The sequence below is a fragment of the Lampetra planeri genome, chromosome 78 (genome assembly GCF_965212315.1).
Source record: "Lampetra planeri chromosome 78, kcLamPlan1.2.h2, whole genome shotgun sequence".
In the NCBI taxonomy this organism is placed as follows: domain Eukaryota; kingdom Metazoa; phylum Chordata; class Hyperoartia; order Petromyzontiformes; family Petromyzontidae; genus Lampetra; species Lampetra planeri.
Genome location: NC_136183.1, coordinates 3,986,809 through 4,006,828, shown reverse-complemented (window position 1 = coordinate 4,006,828; position 20,020 = coordinate 3,986,809). Strand labels below are relative to the sequence as shown.

General features: G+C 49.1%; 1 protein-coding gene across 1 annotated transcript; it reads right to left on the bottom strand.

Moving 5' to 3' along the window:
• Positions 1-1,444: 1,444 nt before the first annotated feature.
• LOC144738159 (uncharacterized) lies at positions 1,445-19,299 on the bottom strand. Its single transcript, XM_078621129.1, has 3 exons — positions 19,182-19,299; positions 17,265-17,439; positions 1,445-5,813 (listed from the first exon to the last, which is right to left on the bottom strand). The coding sequence occupies exon 3, from the start codon at positions 5,783-5,785 to the stop codon at positions 4,454-4,456; it is 1,332 nt and encodes a 443-aa protein (XP_078477255.1). The 5' UTR covers positions 5,786-5,813; positions 17,265-17,439; positions 19,182-19,299; the 3' UTR covers positions 1,445-4,453.
• Positions 19,300-20,020: the final 721 nt, after the last annotated feature.

The window sequence follows — 20,020 nt, the reverse complement described above, 5'->3', positions numbered from 1 at the left end:
TTCCCAACCCACAGTCAGCACGCGTCCAGATTGGGTCTCGTCGCTGGGTTGTGCATACGTCGCGCTTGAAACCATATGTTGCTCCCTTACATGATGCGTCATCCCCCAATGTTGCCTTGCCGGGGTCTGTTGCTGCTGACTCTCCCCTGCCTGCGTCCATTGATCTTGCTAGAGCGCCTGTCGTACCTGTTCCAGACAGGCCGGCCGTGACATTGCGGGGGACGAGGGGCCCTGCTCGGAGGACGCCTGCCAGGTCTGCGGGACCTTCGAGCCCTGCAGCCCTTCCGACCCAGCTGCGGGCACGGTCACAGGACAAGCCCAAGACTAACTCTTTAGGGACACGGGACGTCGGTGGACTTCCAGCTGCGACAGGGGGATTACCCCCTGTCATTCCTCGACTTTCATCGCGTTCCCGTTCTGCGAGTGGGCCGCCGACCGTCCGGGACGGGCCGGCGACCCGCACACGTTCCAAATCGCTTACGTTTCGTTGATTGTTGCTGTCTTGTTATTTTTTTTCTTACAGTTGTATTTATTGCATGCTTTTTGTACGTTCGTTGATGTTAATTGCGTTGTTGTTGTTGTTCTTGCTGTTACATTGTATGCTTAGTGTCCTTTAGGGAGGGAAGCTCGGTTCGCCGCATTACGATTTGCTATTGGTCAGCCGAGGTCGGCTGGGATTTTTCTACGGGGGAGGGTGGTGTAATGCGGGCGTAAGCGACCTTCCGGATGTGACGTCACGGGGGGTGGAGTCATGTGACGTGGGTGGAAGGTTCGGGTCCTTAAGCGGGTAAACCGGAAGGGGAAGTCAGTCGGGGTGTGAGCGGAAAAGAGTGAGGCCACGCGGGCGAGTGAGAAGAGGGGGGGCACCGACGGCCATCGGGAGCCAACCCCGAAGACAAGAGGAAGCTGCGGAGTGGTGTGCAGCTGCAGAGGAGACAGCCAGAAGGGCTGCGTGTTAGAGGCAGCGGTGTGGCTGCCAGGAGGAGCTGCGGAGAGAGAGAGAGACAGCACGAGGCTGTCAGAGCTGCGGAGGGAGAGAGGGAGACAGCACGAGGCTGTCAGAGCTGTGGAGAGAGAGGAGTTGCAGCGAGTACAGCCAAGGGGGGCTGTGTGAGAGAAACAGCAGCGGGGCTGCTGTTGTGGATCGGGCCGACATTGGAGTCAGCACCGTGGAGAAGCTACAGAGTAAAGACAGCCGTGTGGGTGTACAGCACGAACCGAATAAAGGACACTGAGCCAGACATCGTGGTCCAGTCGTTTATTACAGATGCAACAGGGCTGACCAGCAGGGAATAATCCTTTAACTATAACCAGTCATCGATAAGCATATTATTTTTAACCGCGACGAATGCAATTCATTTATACGGCCATTGTGAGCTTCTCAAACTACATAATTATTGAAGATGCTATGTGATGTGTAATAAACCCCGTTGAGACAATGTCGTGAATTGAGAATTCTTTATTCAGTTTCGTTCACAGCTTCCACCACATTCGTTCCTCCAGTTCCCTTGCTCCTTCACGCTGTTGGCTGACAGCGAGAGAAAGAGACTGCGGGGCCCGCCACGTGGCAGGCTCCGGACCACGGCACCAGCGTGGCTTCTCCGCTCCTTTAAATCCCTGGCCCACGTGATGCCCCGCAGCCAATCCTCAGCCACAACCCTGGGACTTTCCCGAAGCTACTGTACGGCTCCAGGGCCACGCCCCTAACTCGACTCCCCATTGGTTGCAGGCTGAAGCCAGCAGAGCCAATCATCATCATCCAGGTGTAACCTCACATTACAAATGTAATGCATTGGGCCAGAGTGAATTTCTGTCACAAGACGAGTTGAACAGGAAATGGTTCCAACTCCTGGTCACGCACCTTTAGATGGGCCTGCCAAAAATCATAAAAATCCTCAACGAATGTGAGCAGAGGTAGAGACATCGAAATCAAGGAACCCAAAGCACCAAGCCTATTTAGGGTACCATAGGCCCTAATTACATCAAGAAAGCAGAGATCTAGTTTCTAGTAAAAATCCGTACTCCCCTGCTGTACTCGATTGCAGTGGCGGCTCCTGCAAAATCTCTCAGGGGGGGGGGGCAAATGTGTGGATGACTGATAAGGATAAGGTCCACCCATGCAATGGATAAATTAACAGCTTAAGCATGTAAAGGCAACTTTAATATTGATGAAAAATAAAGTGACTCTTACAATACATCTCCTTGTTTGTTTCTATACTCACTATTATTACAATCCACTCAGTTTCTTTTATTAAAGATTCCACTAGGTGGCGACAAATAATATTGACTGAAACGTGCTTACGTATGATGACGTAAGCACGTTAGTGCGAGCCCTCCCGGAAGCCATAGAGAATGCATTGCAGCGCCTACCATTCAAAAAAAAACATCTTTGAATGTAAGTCTATGGGAACACTCTGGGCGATTCTCAGCCAGAGTGAAATCGCCCAAAAGGAGGCGGTACTCCACAGAACGTGACATGACGCTGATTGGACTATATCCAGAGGCACAGTAACGGCTAGCGTAACTCTTGTGGTTGAATGAGATTTTGAATGTGATTGAAAAAGTCCCTTTCACACTTTGGTGGTGCGTCGCCCAATCGCCCTAATGAAGAAACCGCCCCTGCTCGATTGACAGAAAATACAGCCGCCCCTTGAATATCGGAGGTTACGTTCTTAGGAAAATGCCGCGCGACGGCTAAAAACGCGATATTCAATACGTAAGCCTTACCCAAGTAATGGCGTTAGGTAAACGTCAACTAAAATTTATATTACAATTCAAATAAGTACTGTATTCCAAATCAACTAAAAACTAAACAATTGAAATAAACATTGGGAAACCGTGTCTCGTGCTTTTGGTTACAGGTCAACCCAACACTAATGGTCACACATGCTGTCTGCTTCTACTCGACATTGTACGAAAAGTCCGCCCAAACGTCCACATCTACAAATGGATGTGATTAGTCTCTGTCTCCATTAGCGACCTGGAAGTCAAACCCTAGAGCCTTCACAGGTCACCTTCACAAATGGTGACGTTTCCCAGCTGCCATCTTTATTGGGTCCTTGAATCACAAAAGATGGGTTTATGGAACTTCAAATTTCACACGTCAATCTCAGACTCTGCTCCTTGTAGACCTCCTTACGCGTGTTTCAGTTTCAAAACAATTCAAAATGCCTTCCAAGTGTACATTAAGTGGTTTTTAATGTGTGTTCCCTTGCAGTTGTGAAGATTTGATTACTTTGTAAATGCATTCCAAGACAGTGCAGTCGTTAGATTCCGAGGAGGCGAGTTCTGCTCTTGGTGACATCACAAGCCAGAGAGAGGAGGAGGCCCTGACGTAACCCACTCGTTAATTTGAGGTGATGTCTTCAGAGGAAGCGTCTACATATTTAAGTAAACATGTGGTAAACAAGGTGGGATATCAATGGACACATACAGAAAGTTTAATTTAAATGGAAGTAAAAATTCAATAAAAACCTAGGCTAGAATACAAATCTGTAACAAAAATCCGCGATGCCTTCAAATGTTTTACACAAACTATAAATAACACTGCCTTTTAGGAATGCATGTGTTCAGTACAGGCCACCTGTGGACTGGTTTTGGTGTACAATGTCTCAACAGTCGGGCTTTGCTTCAACTGATGTTCATCAGCAAGGTCCATTTCAAGTCTCAGTTCGACAAAATGTATATACGTAGTACAAAATGATAATTAGTGTTTTTGTGGAGAATGTATCTCCTATACGTAACTTTTAAGTGGCATACCTTAACTGATAAATTATCCGACTATGCACCCGATTTCAAAGACAATGAGTTGCCCCAGAGTCAGATGCGGCCTGATTCACAAAAATACCCTTTGACCCGTACCACCAAAACAGATACTTTGTCCGGACATCACATATTCCATGTTTGACATTAATACACAAAATGTTGCATGTACGTACAGAATCAGACAGGTATTCTTTCAATTATGATTCAAAAGAATCAAAAGGCACATTGGCAACATTTTATTACTATAATGAACTGTACTGCATCACGTCACAACGTATTTACAAGTTGATCTCTGACGAGATTAGGCCTATATGTGCAGCACTCTCATAGAGGGAAGCCAAGTAGTAGTACATTCTATAATTGTTGCAGAGGTTCAAGGTTCAAATCCGACTGGTATATCAATCATCGCCCCCGACTTACAAACTCATATCCACATGCAAGCCAGTGAACGGTCATCTTGTGGCAAACAGGGGCAGATGCCCATTATGGGCACCCTTCGAGTGTTTAAGATGAGATATGTTAAAAAACACATGAGTCGCTCCTGATTCGAGAACGACCCAACCCACAGATCCACAAATACTGGCCACTCTTACACTGCAGTTTGAACCGAGAAATTGAGTGTTCAACTTCACATTATATTCATTAGAAAGGCCTGTGACAAAGGTGCATCCATTGGAGCTTAATTGTCTCAAGCTTGCACATCTACCTGGTCTCCATTTGACTTTGTATTGTCTAAGAAGTCCACCCACACCTCCACATCCACAAACTCCTGGGAGTTGCCTCGCTCTGCCTCACAGTCAGAATTTAGTTCCTGCTTCACACTGCCTCCATCTATGTGAAGGTCTGATTTTGGAGTTGAATCATCTTCAAATTTAACCTTCACTTCTACGCTGTTCACTGTTACTTCTTCACATTTCACCTTCGCCTCTTCATATTTTACCTTGATACCTTTAAAAGTGTCCAGGCTAGGGTTGTCTTCTGGTTCTTGTTTCATGAACAATGGGGTCATTGCAGCACTTTGACTTTCACAAACTGATTTCAGATTACACTTCTTGTGGATTTTCTGATGCGTGTGTGTTCTCTGGTGTTTTTTAAGATGTGATGACTGTAAAAATTCCTTCTCACACACACTGCACTTGAAGGGGTTATCTCCTTTGTGTATTCTCTGGTGTCTTTTAAAATAAAATGAACTTGAAAACGCCTTCTCACACACAGTGCACTTGAAAGGTTTCTCTCCTGTGTGTGTTCTCTGGTGTGATTTAAGAATTGATGGCTTTGCAAACGCCTTCCCACACACACTGCACTTAAAAGGTTTCTCTCCTGTGTGTGTTTTCTGGTGTTGTTTAAGAGCAGATGAATCTGAAAACGCCTTCTCACACACAGTGCACTTGAAGGGTTTCTCTCCTGTGTGTGTTCTCTGGTGTCTTTGAAGATCTGGTGACCGTGCAAACGCCTTCTCACACACAGTGCACTTGAAAGGTTTCTTTCCTGTGTGTGTTCTCTGGTGTTGTTTAAAAGTAGATGAATCAAAAAATGCCTTCCCACACACACTGCACTTAAAAGGTTTCTCTCCTGTGTGTGTTCTTTGGTGGGTCTGAAGATATGACGACCATGAAAATGCCTTCTCACACACAGTGCACTTGAAGGCTTTCTCTCCTGTATGTGTTCTCTGGTGTGATTTAAGAATGGATGACCATGCAAACACCTTTTTACACACACTGCACTTAAAAGGTTTCTCTCCTGTGTGTGTTCTCTGGTGGGTCTTAAGATTTGATGACTTTGTAAACGCCTTCCCACACAGAGTGCACTTAAAAGGTTTATCTCCTGTGTGTGTTCTCTGGTGTTGTTTAAGAGTAGATGAATCTGAAAATGCCTTCCCACACACACAGCACTCTGAGAGTTTCTCTCCTGTGTGTGTTCTCTGGTGCTGTGTCAAGTTTCCAGTACGATCCGTGCTGTTTGCATGCTGGTCGCATTGTTTCCTTCTTGTACTGAACTGCGCTGAGTGCCTTGGCTCCATCAGGCCAATTCTGCAGAGAGAGCGTCAGCTGCAAACAGAAAAGCATGTCCACACCATCTATGTGAGTATTGAGGCACAGAGGAATGCATATATACACAGTCACACATGACTTACACATCTATACATATTCATATTTTCATGATATAGTGAAAGAGATTCCCCAATTCATCACACGGGCTGTTAAGGCACACAATGCGAAGGGCAAATGGTCATAGATATGCCTGGACACCCTAGTGTCTTCAAAATTAATGTTTACCAAAAACTCCAAGCACACAATTTTGGTTGTCTAGCTACAACAGGAATATTTATTTAAGACAATTTAGCTAACATAGCAAAGGCTGTTGAAAAGAACACTATTTGTATTATGCAGAAATGTATAAATTAATGTTCATTTGCAACTTAGAGGTGTGAAGCCAGGCTCAGATGAGCTTGAATGCGAGGATGAACAGATCTAACTTAAGCTGCATATGAGCAGTGTTAATTTCCTGACTGTTTCCATTCTTATAAAATTTTGTTCTGTACCTGTTGAATTCCATGATGAAATGGGGCCTTGCATATGTTCTAGAAAAAGATCACCTCCCTGGGAAAATCTTGACTTAAAACTTTCGTGACAGCAGGAATTCATATTCTCTGGTTATTTCGGTAAAGTCACGTAGATAGAAAATAATAATACAAATAAAGTGAATAGAAGAAAAAAAACGACTAATGTAGACTGTAGCCTGGTTCTTAACCTCGGTGAGCGTACTGGCAGTCTATAATGTCGACTTGTAGCCTGGTTCTTAACCTCGGCGAGTGTATTGGCAGTCTATAATGTAGACTATTGCCTGTTTTTTTGACGAGACCTTTGCAATGGACTAGACCTTGGCGATGGACACTCACAGCTTTGTGTAATAACAGCCATAGAGGGTTCACGTGGGGATTGGCTTGCCGGTCCCGCTTTGTAGCCAATAAGGGGTGAGCCAGGGAGCATGGCCTCGGCGTGATCACGGCATGTTAGCAGGGGTGATTGGCCTGGACAATCGGGACCTCAGCTAATGGGAAGCCGGATCAGAGGCGTGGTCCCGGGATTGACAGGGAACCATCGGGAACGGTCAACGCTGTCTACGGAGGATTGGCTGGGGGGTACCACGTGACGAAGGGATTAAGAGAGAGAGGGAGAGAGAAGTCGGGAGCAGACTTGGGAACGAGAAGAGCAGGAGTCACGCGCGTACGGGGCTCTGGGTGCCACGTGCGCGGTGGGGACTTGGCGGGAAGTCTGCCCGCTTTCCGTTGTCTGTCAGCAACGGGGAGTGTGTGAAGTGTAACTGTGGAAGTTGAAAATAAAAAGGACTGATTCCGGAAGCCATCTCAAGAAGGTTTATTACATTGGTGTCAGAAGTTCTTCTGCGACCGTTTGGACGATCGTCAAGATGACCAAGCACCTCAGAAAAAAGAACCTGCCCGAGCCTCCATCGGAGGAAGAGGCCGAGACGGACGAAGATGAGCTGTTGGGGGCTACAGCCCCTATGCTGCCTGCTGATACTGCTCTCCTCGACGCCTCTCAGCGTCGACTGGGAGAAGATGCGACCACCGCAGGAACGAAAGACGGATGGCGGCTGATGGCGGAGCAGATCGGGTCGTTACGCGTCATTCTGCTGAGTCTGGTGACCGCGGTAGCGTCCTCACCAGCCGTGGGTCGCCAGATTGCGGATCAGCTGGACGCCGCGGGAAGGGGTCCTACAAAAGAATCGGAGTCCGCCATTGCTCCTGCCATGCGGGAAGAAGCCGACGTTTTGGGCGGGGCGGCTGCGCTGGAGCCGTCGGCCGCCATTTTGGGCGCGCCTGCCGCCACGCGGCCGCCGGACGCCATTTTGCCTGCGACGGGTGGAGCGCGGGAACCGCAGTCGGAGACGCCCGCGGCGCGCGCTTGCCACCGCAGACATCGCCTTCCACAGATTAAAGAATTTCTCGCCGGGGGCGATTGGAGTGCTTTTACGTGGCGCTTCGAGTCAGCCTTTAGATCCGTGCATTGGACGGAGGAGGAGGCGCTGGGAGCGCTACCTACACTGCTTGATGATGTTTCTCTGGGGGTCTTCCGCTCCATCCGGCGTCCAAGAAGAAGACACTGCGAGATGCATTCGCAGAAATGGCGGAATTTTACGACCCACCGACGTCAGCCACCAGAAAATTTATGTCGCATCGCCGAGGATCGGACGAGTCGCCTTTGGCTTATCGGGGGGCGTTGATGGCGCTGGCCATGGCTGCCTATACCGACGCGATGGCCGATCATTTGGATCCTCTCATCCTTTCCCGTATGCTGGATGCTGGAGTTGTCTCAGGAGCTCAACATTTCTCTACCAGTGTGCGGCCACGAACCGCTTACATCGCGATGGGTGGCGCGCTGCCTGGACGCTAAGTTTAACATCAAGCACTGGGACCAGATGGCGGCGTGGACGGGGAAACCCGAAATCGACGGGCGGCCCTTGGGGTGGTCTCCACGACGGGTCGTGCACTGCTCCGACGACTCTGGCGACGACGACGTGCTGGCTGCTGCTGTTCCGCATGGGATTCCGGGACGGCGGCTGCGCGACCAGCGTGGTGACTACGCAGGCCGTCCACGTGCGGGGGCCGGGTCATCCGACCGCCGGCCGACGACGGCCGCGTGTTTCAAGTGCGGCAGACGAGGCCATTTCGCCCGCGACTGCCGCTGCCGACCTCTGTTGTCGCCTCTTCCGCCAAGGGGACCTCCATCTCCTCCACCTGCTGCGGAACTGCAACAACCTCGGGCGAGTCGGCACAAATCGGACACCCGGCAGGTCGTGTCACATCATTCATCCACTCGCACTCATTCTTACACTCTTAAGGATAATTTTACTTCTCCTGCACCATTTACACACTCTGCTACACAGTGGAAGAAATTGGCTCGCAGGGTTGTGGCTGCGGCGTCAGGCTCATCGACGGTACGGGGTACCATCGACGGCGTTGACGTCCGTATTTTGGTGGACACTGGCGCATCTGCCACCATCATTTCAGATGTTATTTTTCATTTATTGTCCATTCCTACGTCGCGGATACGCAGGGTTAATGATGCGTGTGTAGCCGCAAATGGGGGTAGCATGGGTATCTGTGGTCAGGTAGATGTGAGCATCGCTATCGGAAATATTACCGCCGCAGGACCTGTGTTGATCTCTCGCTCGCTAGCTGTCCCATGCTTGCTTGGTACTGATTTCCTGCGCCGGATGCCGCTGAAAATACGGGTCGACCAGGATTATTTGGAAATGCCGGGGGGTCGTAGGATGTCGTTCCTGCCTTCCCTGCTGGCCAGTGCGCCTACAGGTAACGCAGTTACTGCCGTAGTCGCTGCTACGGTGGAGGTTCCGTCGGGAGCGCAAATGCTCATTCCGCTGCGTTACCGAAAACCCCTTCAAATTGAAAGGAATGCGAAGGGCGTGCTATTATCCCCATCAAATTCGGTAGCTAAATCTTTTTCCTTGGCGGCGGCACAAACGATCGTGCGACCAGGTCAGGCACCTTTCATACAGGTGTTGAATGGGGGACCTGACCGCGTTGTTGTTCCGGAGGGATCGGTGCTGGCTCACGCCACTACCGATTTCGCCTCTTGTGACGAAACGCCGCGCGCCCGGATGCCCGCTGGTGGGGCTCCACACGATTGTTCGCAAGAACGCTGGATCGCAGATTTATGCGGGGAAAATTCTTCTTTGTCGAATGAGCAAAGGAATGCTCTGCGTTCATTATTGCTACTGTACGCGGATGTTTTCAGCAGAAATGATTTGGACCTCGGCCGCACGTCGCTTTTGTCGCACCATATTGACACCGGTGCGACACCTCCCATCTGTATGCACCCTCATCGCATGAGCCCAGCGGAAAGGGAACACGTGCGCGGAGCAGTAGATGAATTGCTGGCGGCGGATATTATTTCGCCGTCCAACAGCCCTTGGGGCGCGCCCGTCGTTCTGGTTAAGAAAAAAGATGGTGGTACAAGATTTTGCGTTGATTTCCGCCGGTTGAACAAAATTTCGGTGGCGGACGCGTACCCCTTACCGAGGATGGATGACTCATTGGATGCTTTATCGGGTGCTAAATTCTTTTCCACCCTTGATCTGTCCTCGGGCTTTTGGCAGCTTCCCCTCGATGATGAGTCAAAAGCCAAAACGGCATTCCGCACGCCGCAAGGTCTCTTTGAATTCAATCGGTTGCCTATGGGCTTGAATGCGGCTCCTGCGACGTTTCAACGGCTCATGGAATTGGTGTTGGCTGGACTACAGTGGGAAACGTGCCTCATATATTTAGACGATATCATTGTTTTCAGCCGCACGTTCGAGGAACACCTCCAACGCCTGGAGACGGTTTTCCAAAGAATGCGGGCGGCTGACCTCAAGTTTAAGCCTAGAAAATGTCACCTTTTGCAACACTCCGTCCGTTACTTGGGTCATATTGTCAGCTCGGACGGCGTGTCCACTGACCCTCTGAAAATCAAATGTGTTCGAGAGTGGCCCACACCCACTTCCGTGGGTGATGTTCGGCGGTTTATTGGATTCGCTTCCTATTATCGCCGCTTCGTTAAGAATTTTGCGACGTTGGCGAAACCATTACATGTTCTAACGGGCAAAAATCAAAGGTTTAAATGGGGAGCGGAGGAAGAAAGTTCTTTTAGATCACTTCGGGAACACCTCGCCACGGCGCCTACGCTAGATTACCCAGACTTCTCACAGCCGTTCATCCTTGATACGGATGCTAGTGATATCGGCATTGGGGCCGTTTTGTCGCAACGTAAGGACGGGGTTGAGCGAGTGGTGGCGTATGGCAGCAGGGTTCTGTCCCCTGCGGAAACGCGATATTGCGTGACAAGGCGGGAACTTTTGGCGATTGTGCATTTTGTTCGATTGTACCGGCCGTACCTGTATGGAAGGAAATTCCTCGTTCGCACTGATCATGCGGCTTTGCAATACTCCTTGAAATTGGACCAGCCGTCAGGCCAATTGGCTCGGTGGTTGGAATCGTTACAGGAATTTTCCTTCCATATTACATATCGTAAGAGGGCCCCCGTCACGCGAACGCTGACGCGCTCTCAAGGCTGTCACCCGTTCCTCCGTGCACTTGCCTGACGGGCACGCACCGCTGCGCGGCACCGCTGCGCGGCACCGCCCACCTTGCCCTGCCCGGTTATGGGGGCGATAGCGAATGAGGACGACCAGAAGGTGTCGGTGGACACCGATGATACCTTACGGCTGCCGCACTCGGTCTGGTTACGTGAGCAGGAGGCTGATACCTCGCTGTCTCCGCTACGGAAATTGATAGGGGAACAAAAAGCTCAATTGGCGGGATGGAAGTGGCAGATGTTCCGAGGCAAGTCGGGACTGTTAATGTGCATCGACGGGTTTTCTGACCGACCACGCTTGGTCGTGCCTACTTCGCTTCGCTACGACCTGCTTCGCGCTCTGCACGCTGATAAGTTGATGCACCTTGGCGTCCAGAAGACTTTGGCCGCGATGCAAAAGGATTTTTTCTGGGCCGGCATGACGGCAGACGTCAATGACTTTGTCCGCTCATGCCATGATTGTGCGAAGAGGAAACCGCCTCGGAACCACTATGTACCGCCATTATGTTCCATTGAGGTGTCCCGCATCAACGAATTAGTTGCTCTGGACATTCTGGGCCCGTTTCCCCCGTCGGCTAGGGGCAATAAATACCTTCTGGTCGGGGTGGAATATTTTTCTCGATGGCCGATGGCCTGGCCTCTACCCGACCAAACGGCTGCGTCCATCACCGACGCTTTCTTGAACGCGTATGTCATGGATAAGGGGGCACCTGAGAGGCTGCTCACAGATCAAGGGCGGAACTTCTCCTCTAAATTGCTCAAGGAGGTTTGTGACGCGCTGGGCACAAAGAAAATTCGCACTTCCCCATACCATCCGCAAACGGATGGTATGGTGGAACGATTCAACCGTACCCTCTCGGCTATGCTTTGTCACACGGTCAGTGAAAACCAAACCGATTGGGACTTGCACATACCAGGCGTCTTAGCTGCATACCGCATGGTTCCACACGCGTCCACGGGATACTCACCATTTTTTTTGATGTATGGCCGTGAGAATGTTCCACCCATCGATGTGCAACTGGTTAAGCCGAGTAAACAACCGTCCCACTCCTTGCCTGATCACGTGCGGGACTCGCTTGAACGAGTTACGGAGGCGCGAGAGGCTGCCAGGTGTGCGACGGCCCGTGCCCAGGCAAGGAACGAACGGTATGCGCGTCGATCGCGTACTCGCATGCCTTGGTCAGTGGGAGACCTGGCATGGCTCCACTGCCCCCAGGTGCCGGTGGGCACATCCCCTAAACTGCACAGGCCGTGGCGGGGGCCCGTAACGCTGGTGGATGTTCGGAACTCACAGAGTATCCGCGTTCCGTACGGAAAACGTCGGTGGTATGTTCATTCCTCGCGACTTAAACCCTATGTTGATACGTGTGTCGGTCCCTCATTCCCACTAGCTGACCTGCCGGGTTCTGCCAGACCGATTACGCCGATTGCCACGCCCGTTGATCCCAAGGGGGACTGTGTTGTGCCTCCTACAAATGAACAGGTTCTGAGGGCTGAGGAAGCCCCCGCTGCCCCCCCTCCAACGGGGACTGCCCTGGATATGACCGAGAACCAACAACCTTCTTCTTCTTCAAGCCTACCACCTCCTGTCGATCTGAAGGCAAAGCGACCATGCGCTGGAAGCGGAGAGGGTCCCGCGTCGCGTACGCGATCGAAATCTCTCCCGTTTCGTTAACGTTTGATCGTCTAGCTGTTTCTTCCCTGTCGTTACCGCGCTGCAGGGGCGCCCTAATGTATGTCGGGTTTTTTCATGGGTGACTGTTTTTAAGTGTTGTTCGGCGCGGGGACGCCGTTTCACCCTTTATTGTTAAATGCACCTTGGTGCCCTAATAAAATGTTTTACGGAATTGGTTGATCACCCTTTTCCCAGCCGAGACGGCTGATTTTTTTCACCGGGGGGGGGGGGGGGGGGGGGGTGATGTAATAACAGCCATAGAGGGTTCACGTGGGGATTGGCTTGCCGGTCCCGCTTTGTAGCCAATAAGGGGTGAGCCAGGGAGCATGGCCTCGGCATGATCACGGCATGTTAGCAGGGGTGATTGGCCTGGACAATCGGGGCCTCAGCTAATGGGAAGCCGGATCAGAGGCGTGGTCCCGGGATTGACAGGGAACCATCGGGAACGGTCAACGCTGTCTACGGAGGATTGGCTGGGGGGTACCACGTGACGAAGGGATTAAGAGAGAGAGGGAGAGAGAAGTCGGGAGCAGACTTGGGAACGAGAAGAGCAGGAGTCACGCGCGTACGGGGCTCTGGGTGCCACATGCGCGGTGGGGACTTGGCGGGAAGTCTGCCCGCTTTCCATTGTCTGTCAGCAACGGGGAGTGTGTGAAGTGTAACTGTGGGAGTCGAAAATAAAAAGGACTGATTCCGGAAGCCGTCTCAAGAAGGTTTATTACATTGGTATAGAAAAAAAGTCCAGGCAGCTCCAACATAGTGTTACAGAGCCTAATGAAAGAATGCTGCTAGACTAATTTGAAGTGAGACTTTGGATGCCAAACCAGAGCTGGTCGTGAACACATTAACCAGGTATAGGAGCTCCTCCACCACGTGTAGAACTACCTGATTATTCATGGAGAGCTGAGCAGGTGCAGTGTTGTATGACATTAAATTCCCAGGGAGGTGTTCTTTTGGTTTTTCGGTAAAGTCACGTCACTTTACCGAAAGACCCAAAGAATATGAATTCCTGCAGTCACGAAAGCGTTAAGTCAAGCTTTTCCCAGGGAGGTGATCTTTTGTAGAACATATGCAAGGCCCCATTTCGTCATGGAATTCTCCAGGTACAGAACAAGATTCTCCAACTCAATGTCATTGAGTAGCCATGACCAGATCATCAACATGCGTAACAAAGTTGACCAGCAGGGGACAATCCCTTGACTTCAGCCAGGCATCGATTAGCGTATCATTGTTACTGTATGAAATGCAATTTTTTATAGGGCCATTGTGAGCTTCTCAAAACACATCATTATTTGAAAATGCTACGTAATGTAATGCATGGGGCCAGAGGGAATTTCGGCCACAAGCCATGTTGAACAGGAAAGGGATCCGACTCCTGGTCACACAGCTTTAGACGGGCCTGCCTAAAATCATAAAAATCCTCAACGAATGTGAGCAGAGGTAGAGATATCTAAAACTAAAAATAATCCAAAACCCCAAGCCTCTTTATGGTACTATAGGCCGTAATTACACCAAGAAAGCAGAGATTTAGTTCCTGCTGAAAATCCGTACTCCTGTGCTATAGCTGATGGACAAAAAATACAGCAGCCCCTTAAATAGCGAGGAGGTTACATTCTTGGAAAGTGCCGTGTGAAAGGTAAAATGGCGATATTTAAAACGTAAGCCTTACCTAAATAATGGGGTTAGGTAAACGGCAACTAAAATATACATCACAATTGAAATAAGTACTGTACTGTATTCCCAATAAACTAAATTACTGAAATAAATGTGGAGAAACCGTATACAAAACATTCCAAGATGAGTTTAAATGTATATAAATAAAGCAGACTTCCTGTGTTTTTTTGAGAACCAAATTGCGCCAACACTATGAAACCTACACACCCCAAATTGTCCATGTGTACTCAAGGGTAAGTTATTGTTTTCACGCAATTTTTAGCTTACCTGTTCACCTTCAACACCTGTAACACCTGCACACTCCAACACCCCGCTGCTGCTATATTTTTTCTCATTTACCACATTATCCTTACATATAATCAGGCCTGCATTTTTGCCACAAAATTCATTCACTTTCGGCTCATTACTGTCCTCTCTGCAAACGCACGGCTCACCTCTAATATACTGTAATATTTCATCATGGAACCTTTGCCAGTACCAAAATATGAGAATAGGTTTTCCCCATTTTTCTGGCAACAAAACAGGTGTTAAGATGTTAAAACACCAACCTGAAACCTTTTACATGGAATCATGTGTGCATTATCCACAATACTTGTGGTCAGAATGCAAAAAAAAACACTTTGATAGAAAATGAATGGTCTGCTGCTGAGGCAGACTGTTTTTAAAAGGTTTGAAATGGGTGTAGCCCAAGGGTCATAAAAAATTGGCCGGGGCTAGTGATGTTAATGTAATAAATTAGCATGTTAATGTGAAATCGAAGAGTGGTGCAATCCAAAGCGGCCTCCCAACAAGAGAGAAGGAGCGAGGCTCTACCTGGGTAAACAACAACGACCACCATGACAACAATAACCACGATGTAAACTTCTCACTTCAGATCTCAGTGAGCGCGCACAAAAATAAATCACGCTTGCGAGCACAGAGCGCACGCCTGGGATACACTGCCGAGATCATCGATGACCTCGCCGCCGAGAAAGTTCAGCAGTATCTGACAAGCACAACGGGGTGGCAGCCAGATGCGATCTGCCCATATCCCCCATCTAACACCCTTGCCGAGCACTCGCACGTGTGTGTGTGAGAGATTTGCTCGCGATTATGCGGAATTCCGACGGCTGGGACGGGATAGCACCATTGCAAGTCTTCTTCCAGAGGAGGAGGTGAGGGGGGGGGGGACGAGGGAGCCTCCGGGACCCTGTGAGACAACCCCAAGATGGGTGGCAGGAATATAGACCGGCATAGGAGATATCGCAGGCCATGCGACCCAAGTACGCGAGGAGGTAACCCAAGTACACCTGAATGTTACCAAGCTGCAGTCTACAGCGGAGATAGTCCAGTCCGAGGTGGGAGGGCTACGCTCCATGGTCGGGTGGCTAACCAGGCGAGTGTCTCAATAAGAGGCAAACTCGAACAAATGCGCACTGGGAGGGTAAGGGGAAGTAGGCAAGGGGCCTCTTATGGAGCCACCGCCCTTCCCCGTGCGTGCTATCTATGCGACCAATGGGGGCATCTCGTGAGAGACTGTCACCAGATCGCCCGTGCGAGAGAAGCACCAGGGTTATACACCAAGTCCTCCTCTTCTTGGTTCTTTCGGTAAAGTCACGTAGAAGGGAAGTAATAAAATAATAAAAATAAAACATAATAAAATAATTCTCACGACGTTTCGGCCACAACGCAAGCAGCCGTCCTCAGGTGAAGAACATGTCTGTCGATAAGACAGAGTCTAAATGACACGTCTTAGGCTTGGAGTGTCTATTTAAGCTGTGAGGGAGGAGGAAGAGAGCCTTGACAAAAGAATTTGCATTTGAAGAGGAATTTAGCATATTTATGGGAAATGCAGGAATGCGAATAGTGCTAATTGTGAAATGCGTGGGAGGTGGGCGGGGGGTTTTCAAAGTCATATTATGCATTATGCAGGATTAGCAGCATCAAAGGGAGGGGGCAGGGGCAGCACCAACAAAGGGAAGGAATGTGAATAGTATGCAGCTGCAGCAACCAAACAACCACGTAAAAAACTAAAGTATAAACTTCATAGTATCATCAGTATACTAAATATACTCTCTAATAAGCTGAGATACTAACAGTAAGTAATACATTACAATTCTATGTCGCAAAAAATATAATATGCTTCCAGCTAAACTTTTTTCCTTACATCAAACAGGTCTACCCCGTACTATATGCTGCCTCCCTTTGATGCTGCTAATCCTGCATAATGCATGGGCATAATATGAAAACCCCCCGCCCACCTCCCACGCATTTCACAATTAGCACTATTCGCATTCCTGCATTTCCCATAAATATGCTAAATTCCTCTTCAAATGCAAATTCTTTTGTCAAGGCTCTCTTCCTCCTCCCTCACAGCTTAAATAGACACTCCAAGCCTAAGACGTGTCATTTAGACTCTGTCTTATCGACAGACATGTTCTTCACCTGAGGATGGCTGCTTGCGTTGTGGCCGAAACGTCGTGAGAATTATTTTATTATGTTTTATTTTTATTATTTTATTACTTCCCTTCTACGTGACTTTACCAAAAGAACCAAGAAGATGAATCCCTGCAGTCACGAAAGCTTTAAATCGAAACCAAGGCCTCCCTAAAGAGGTTGACCACGGAGGGGTGCAATTGACGTGGCCCCAACACAAATAAACTGTCGTGATAATGGTGAGCGAGTGACCCCCACGCAGATGCCGACAACAACACCCCAGAATGCGGCGACGGCGGGTGACTGGCTGTGGGAGCTGGTGGCAGGAATAATGGGGGCCACGTCGCTCGTGGAAGGGCAGGTGAACAGGTTGGCGAACCCAGATTCTGCTAGACACGGGGGCAGTAACGTCACTCGTGAGTGCAACACACGGCAGCGTGGTCGGGGTTGACGTGGGCCGCCTACAGGCCCCGGATCGTGCGCTGCACACTGCAAGTGGAAGTGGGATGGGACTGCTGGGGAGGGTCACCCTTAAGGGTCGCCTCGGACACCAGGTGTGTAACCAGGAGTTATACGTGTCGAGCGTGTTATGCCACGAGTGTATTGCAGGTACCGACCTCCTGGGAAAGTTGGGGCTCAGCGTGCAGCCACCGTGGAGGGCAGCGGGGAGCGGATTCCTTTCTTGGGACAAGAGCCGGGTTGCCCTCGCTTCAAGCCCGTGGCCGCTATCCTGGCGTCGGCCGTCACCGTCGGCATTGGTGTTCCACTGGGTTTTCCGTTTTTCTTCCAAACCTAAACTCAAAATATATTTGGTGGTGGTCAAACAGTCGAATGCAGGACCCTCCTGAAACATAATCTTTAACTGCTAAATGAGAAATTAAATTTAAAAACCCTCAAACACAGTACAATATTTTTTATTTTACCAGGTGAGGCCATCTGAGCTGCATCGCTCTTTTTCAGAATCGACCTGGACACAAATGATAGCTCAACTTAGTGGGTTATAATATGGAAATGTATTGCAGCAAAATTCTCAAAATGCATGTTTCTAAATGTGGAGAAAAATCAATGCCACTACAGGGAGAGAAATAAAAAATTAAAAAATGTAAACTGCAATTATAAATGCGTCAGGGTTGGAATCGAACTCGCGCACGCAGAGCACGCTCACGGAGTACACTAACACAAATGAGTACACTCGCTCACTCGGATTATTTTTTCTCTGGGTCCTTCGATTTTCCCCTCCACATTTAGTAACATGCATTTAGATTATTTGGCTGCTACAATCTTCCACGTGAAAAGCCATTTCGTTGATCTATCATCTATGGCCAGGTGGCTTCTGACAAAAGATCTAACAGCTCTGTGAGCCTTGATTGGTAATATAAAAATAGTTTACACCATTGGAATCTCATTTGCCATAAAAAAAATATAATTGTATTTTTTTACCCTTTTATCCGGCAACAAAACTGACTCGTTTTTTACGAGGAATCATGTTTGCATAGACCACAATACCTGCAGTCATATTGCAAACAAAAAACATAACTCTGATAATGTATGCACTGTCCTTAAAGTAGATTGGTCCACACCCGAGACAGCTTTCCTTAGAGCCTAGTCTCACATGGTGTTGGACCAGATGACGCCAAAAGGCGCACAACTCAAAGACAATGCACCATCAGAGAGAGGGACTAGGCTCTAAGGAAAGCTGTCTCGGGTGTGGACCAATCAACTTCAAGGACAATGCATACATTATCAGAGTTATGTTTTTTGTTTGCATTATGACTGCAGGTATTGTGGTCTATGCAAACATGACTCCTCGTAAAAAACGAGTCAGTTTTCTTGCCAGATAAAAGGGTAAAAAAACTATTATAATAAAAATTGTTGTTCATCGGTCTAAAGGGTGCATCAGCAAAACCAACTCGGCAGAACGCTCCTGAATTAGAGTGCTGAGACTCATTGTGGAATATACTCGAGTGTGCACCATGGTGGCTGGGAGATGTTAACTGCCTCTCCTGGTTTACAGGAGGTGGTGGGTTCGATCGCGACCCCTCCTGTATATTTGGAGTTTGCGTGTCTCTCTCGCTCCCCGTGGTCGCGTAGATTTTCCTCCGGATCCTCAGGGTTTTCCCCTCCACATTTAGAGTCAACATCACCACGCGTTTAGAGTATTTGACCGACATTTCCACACGTTGATAAGCCACTTTGTTGTGGGCTGGTCGCTTCTGAAAACAAGAGCGGTATAGCAGCTCAAGTGGGCTTGGCCTGGTAGGATAATAAAAAAACTGTAGAAATACTTAAAAGAAACAAAGTTTCAAAGTAGTGAGCCAGGTGAAGACAAATTAAACTTAAGCAGAGAATTAAAGCAAATGCAATCAGGCGAGGGCAGGAGGCAAGGCCCCGCATGGCTAGGCCCCGCGTTGTAATGTTCCAACCTGGACATCGATTCCATACTCGCTGCTACTCAATTGATATCCCTACGAGAGAGAGAGAGCGAGGCTCTACCTGGGTAAACAACAACAACCACCACGATGTCAACTTCTCACCTCGGATTTCAGTGAGAGCGCGCGCGCGGTGCAGCAGCTTCCGGATATATCGTGACGTCACGCGGCAGCAGGAGATGACATGACGTCACTAGCGGAGTTCATTACACAATCCCCTCCCCCAACAAGCAGTCGTGTAATTGAATAAATTATGTTAATAGATTGGGCCCATGTGGGGTGATTGGGCTTTGCTGCGAAACACGTTGCAATGAACTCGCGACGGTTTTCATGAATAAATTATGTTAATGAACCGCCAGTGACTGGGCGTGGCTTTTCCCAAAAAATGATTTTTACTGGAACCGAAATCGACAGTGACCAACTAGACGTGACGTCACGCTCAAAAGATCGGTAGAGGGGGGGGGGTTAAATACCTTGGTGACATGACGTCACTAGCAGGGAACAGCTCTCCCTGGCGTCTCACGCCAAGTTAATGAGTGGTGACGTCAGAGAACGAGATCAGGGTTAGAGTTTAAGTTTATTTAGATTACATTTATATTGTTGCCTCTCTTGAACAGATACCCCTTGGGTGCGTGAGCTCAATAACAACGTGAACATTATTGTGTGTGTACACTGTGTATGCAATGTGTATGTGTGTACACTGTGTGTGTGTGTGTACACTGTGTATACAATCTGTGTGTGTACAGTGTGTTGGCACAGTCGGGGGTACAGATGGTGCATCGTCCAGTCAACTGAGTCAGTCGACCCATGGCACCTGGGTCTACCCCGTGCACATAGCTTGGCACAAGCGCCATGGTGAAGTGACCGCCACTTAGTGGCGAATGGCGGTTGTTGTTATTGTTACTGTGTGTGTCCGGCAAAACAAGAAATGGCACCTCAGCCAG

What these genes read in the sequence shown, in the direction of transcription:
- LOC144738159 (XM_078621129.1), bottom strand. Translation starts at nt 5,785, where the DNA reads ATGGAGCCAAGGCACTCAGCGCAGTTCAGTACAAGAAGGAAACAATGC.